Source organism: Rhincodon typus, unplaced genomic scaffold (genome assembly GCF_021869965.1).
Source record: "Rhincodon typus isolate 14 unplaced genomic scaffold, sRhiTyp1.1 hic_rhity00002933, whole genome shotgun sequence".
Taxonomy (NCBI): Eukaryota; Metazoa; Chordata; class Chondrichthyes; order Orectolobiformes; family Rhincodontidae; genus Rhincodon; species Rhincodon typus.
This window is the reverse complement of record NW_025968571.1, coordinates 19,010-22,725: the sequence shown is the minus strand read 5'-3', so window position 1 is coordinate 22,725 and position 3,716 is coordinate 19,010. Positions and strand designations below refer to the sequence as shown.

Genomic DNA, 3,716 nt, shown 5'->3' with positions numbered 1-3,716 from the left:
GCTGGAAGTGCCTGGGGATGATGCGGGTCTTCTTGTTGTCCCGGGCCGCGTTACCGGCCAGCTCGAGGATTTCAGCCGTCAGATACTCGAGCACCGCAGCCAGATAAACCGGCGCTCCGGCACCCACACGCTCAGCATAGTTACCCTTTCTCAGGAGCCTGTGAACACGGCCCACCGGGAACTGCAGACCAGCCCGGGACGACCGGCTCTTCGCCTTCGAGCGAGCTTTCCCACCAGCGCCCTTTCCTCTCCCAGACGTGACGAATATATTACAAGCACTTTCACACAGTATGATGCAATGCGCCCACATTCCGGCATCTTATACCTTCGGGAGGAATGGTGGTGCGGCCATTGCTGATTGGCCACATTGTTTAGCTTCTCTATATGTCGTTTCAATTCCCAATCAGATATCTGCTTCACTCACCAATCCGGAGAGGGCCCGGGGAGGAGGCCGGAAAATACCGGCGCCAAATCATCAAACGCTTTCTTTCTGATTTGAAAAGCCCGCCAATATGTACCAAAAAGTAGGAAGGTGAACACAATAGAATGCACGAATACTCGAGTTAATTTACTTTTAGATTCTAAATGTATACTTTACATAATCTCCCTTTCCCTCACCTCCTTGAATATGTCAATTTCTGACCTAGAATCGGATTTTCTGAACATTAAATGCAAGCGGAAACAAAAAAGCGCCAAAATCTGCACTCTGCAACTAATTTATTTCGCATTTCAAAAACACCCGATAAGTTGATAAAACATTCGATAACGTTCTTCCAGGTGAGCGCCTTAATTGCGGACACCGTTTTTCGAGAATATTTAAAAGCGGCCCTCCCTTATTGCACTCGATCAGAGTTCAGCAAAAGCTCCACATTTACTATGTCAGTCCGGCAGCTGTTCTGGTTTTATCTCGGCTCATTTTGAAAGTATCTCCCCGACAGCAAAAAGCCTCAACAACCTGACAAAACCCGCGAGGAGATCTGGAAATAAAACAAAAGGGCGAAACGGAACTCGGAGGAAAAGTATATTTTCTTCCTTGCCCTTTTGCATACCCCACCGGGTCTTGTAGCTTCTGAATCGATTGAGTGAGAGAGGAACACGATCACACAGAAATTGCTCAAAATAGCTCATTGGTCTTTGACATGATCCCTGTCCACAGGCAGCGATTACAGTTGTGTATGAACACATCCGAGAACAAGCGCGCTCAGGGCCAGGGATCAATTGTTAATTTACGGAAGATTTATAAAATACAAATGTCGTACAGACATTAACATCATAGTTCAGTTGTTTCAGGGAAGCTGTGGGTGGCTCTTAGAAGAGCCGTTGGGTTTTGGGTGTGTTTTTTTTCAACACAACGTGGTGTCTCACTTGGAGCTGGTGTACTTGGTCACCGCCTTTGTACCCTCCGACACGGCGTGCTTGGCCAGCTCCCCGGGCAGCAGCAGCCGCACGGCGGTCTGGATCTCCCGGGAACTGATGGTGCTGCACTTGTTGTAATGGGCCAGGCGGGAAGCCTCCCCCGCGATGCGCTCGAAAATATCGTTGACGAATGAGTTCATGATGCTCATGGCCTTGGAGAAGATGCCGGTGTCGGGGTGAACCTGCTTCATCACTTTGTAGATGTAGATAGAATAACTTTCTTTCCTGGACCTTCTCCTCTTCTTGCCGCTTTTCGCTGGCGCCCTCTTCACCACTTTCTTAGCGCCCTTCTTGGCAACTTGTCCTTTCCTTTCCTCTACAATTGCGACAGTCCATATTCAATATTGAACAAGAAGAAGTGGGCTCAGAGCTCGCTTTTTATAGCCTGATGGCGTCAGCAATGCTAATGAAGGATGGGAGAAAGCCTTGTTCCTCAATGGGTAGTTTACAAGAATGTTAAAACATGACATTAGCCTTTCTGTGATTGGTTAGTATGGGACAAAACGTGAATCTGCCCGGATCTGCAATGAAATTTCAAACGCAAATCGAAATTTTGTACACGGATCAAACTCCGAGCTTTCTCCAAATCGTGACATCCTAATCGCGATTTAATCTACATCTTTTGATAATGGTTTTCTTTTCTCCTCCGTTTAAAAATGTCATCACGTTAGTTGTCAAGTGACAAAATGCACTGAAATCTGACAGTGGTGTGTTTCACTCCTGGAAATGATGGAACTACTGACAATTGCATCGTGCTTGATGAACATGGGAGTTAGGGAATGTTCTCTCTTGCTCATGTTTCTTGTCCTCCACTCTCTGAAGTTTAAGGACGTTATACCAGCATCTGCTCCGTCAACACCCTTCAGTTTTCGTTTCCTCGAAAGGTTTGACGTCCTTCTTCAAATCTCCAATGAGTATAGGCCCAAACTATTCATACGTTCCTCAGAATACCTGCCAGCGTGTGTCGGTATCAGTTTTACACGGATGACCTCGATGACAAAAGAGAACTGATGTACTGCGACCCGTGCCTTTCGCTTTCTGCTGATTACACAAATTTTACTCTCTATCCCTGAGGCTCTTCAATCAGTGTCAGCAGCTTTCTGCCTACATTTCAGTTCCTGGAATCTTGCTTTGCACTTAATTAGCGTGGATGTTATTTTGTGCATTTCAGTTTCTAGCAATAATTGTTTTTCATGGATTTTCTCTGAACTTTATTTGTCAACACGTCAGTTGTATTTACACTGATTATTGTCATTTAAGAATATTTTGAACACAGTACCTTTTGCAAATTTTAATTGTGACAATCTCTTGTGTGTAGATTTTTTTTTGTTTTATCACTATCAATGAGTCCCTGATTACAGTGTGAATGATATTGTGTTGTTCAGAATTTCAGGTTGACTGAGGGTTAGTTTTATTTCTCATTATTGGCTGTGTAAAAATGGGAGTGCAGTTATCGATCTGCCATTTCAGCTTCCACTAAGTGAATGATTATTACTCCCTCACAATCTGTCCATCAGTTTCTGCTGACCGAATGTGAGTGTGCAGTAATCAATCTGTACCAATCAGTTCCTCCAGTGATTATGCTTGTGTAATTATCAGTCTATCCCCAAAGCTCGCTCCTGTGTGAATGTGTAATTGTAGTTATCAATCTGTCGCTATCAGGTCTTTGCTATGTACGTGTGTGCGTGTATTTACCGATTTCTGCTGTGAATGAGAGTTTAGTTATCCATATGCTTATGTTCATTTCACAGCCTCTCTCTCAGTTTCTGCATTGGGAATATGGAAATGTATTTATTACCTGTACCTGTCCGTTTCTATCACGTGAAAATGTAATTGTTGTCATTAATGTGTCCCTGTCAGTTCGTGCAATTCAAGAGTGTGACTGTAGTTATTAACCTGGCCCTCTTAGTTTCTGTTATGTCCAGATTGATCTGGACCTGTCAATTTCTGCTTGGTGCATACGTGACTGTCAATACATACCTGTCAGTTTCTTGTCTGAACATGTGAATGTAGTTATCAAAACTGTACCTGTCAGTTAATTTGCTGTGAAACTGAGTGTGTAATTATCAATTTGCTCTTATCAATTGCTGCATTGTGAATATGAGTGTGCTTACTCATCTTTCTAGGACAGTTATTGTTGTGTGAATGTGTGAGCATATTTACCAATCTGTCCCTGCCAGTTTCTGAAATTTGAATGTGATTTTATTTATCAATCTGTACCAGTCAGTTTTTATTTTAGCACTTTCAGTCTCTACCTGACAGGTTCTGCTATTTCAACATTGGAGTTCAGTTACTGATCT

The 3,716-nt window shown here is 43.5% G+C and overlaps 2 protein-coding genes across 2 annotated transcripts; both read right to left on the bottom strand.

Annotated features, from left to right (window-relative positions):
- Nucleotides 1–2: 2 nt before the first annotated feature.
- LOC125481650 (histone H2A-like) lies at nucleotides 3–351 on the bottom strand (the record flags this gene model as incomplete). The annotated part of the gene is made up of 1 exon (XM_048593479.1): nucleotides 3–351. A coding segment is annotated over exon 1 (308 nt), but the record flags the coding sequence as incomplete, so codon positions are not given.
- A 356-nt stretch (nucleotides 352–707) lies between these two features.
- LOC125481649 (late histone H2B.L4-like) lies at nucleotides 708–2,008 on the bottom strand. The gene is made up of 2 exons (XM_048593478.1): nucleotides 1,366–2,008; nucleotides 708–977 (listed from the first exon to the last, which is right to left on the bottom strand). The coding sequence occupies exons 1-2, from the start codon at nucleotides 1,605–1,607 to the stop codon at nucleotides 875–877; spliced, it is 345 nt and encodes a 114-aa protein (XP_048449435.1). The 5' UTR covers nucleotides 1,608–2,008; the 3' UTR covers nucleotides 708–874.
- Between the last annotated feature and the right edge of the window lie 1,708 nt (nucleotides 2,009–3,716).

Coding starts and splice junctions, on each gene's coding strand:
- LOC125481649 (XM_048593478.1), bottom strand. CDS start 1,607: ATGAAGCAGGTTCACCCCGACACCGGCATCTTCTCCAAGGCCATGAGC. Junction 978..1,365: donor ACCAAGTACACCAGCTCCAA/GTGAGACACCAC, acceptor TTTTATTTCCAG/ATCTCCTCGCGGGTTTTGTC.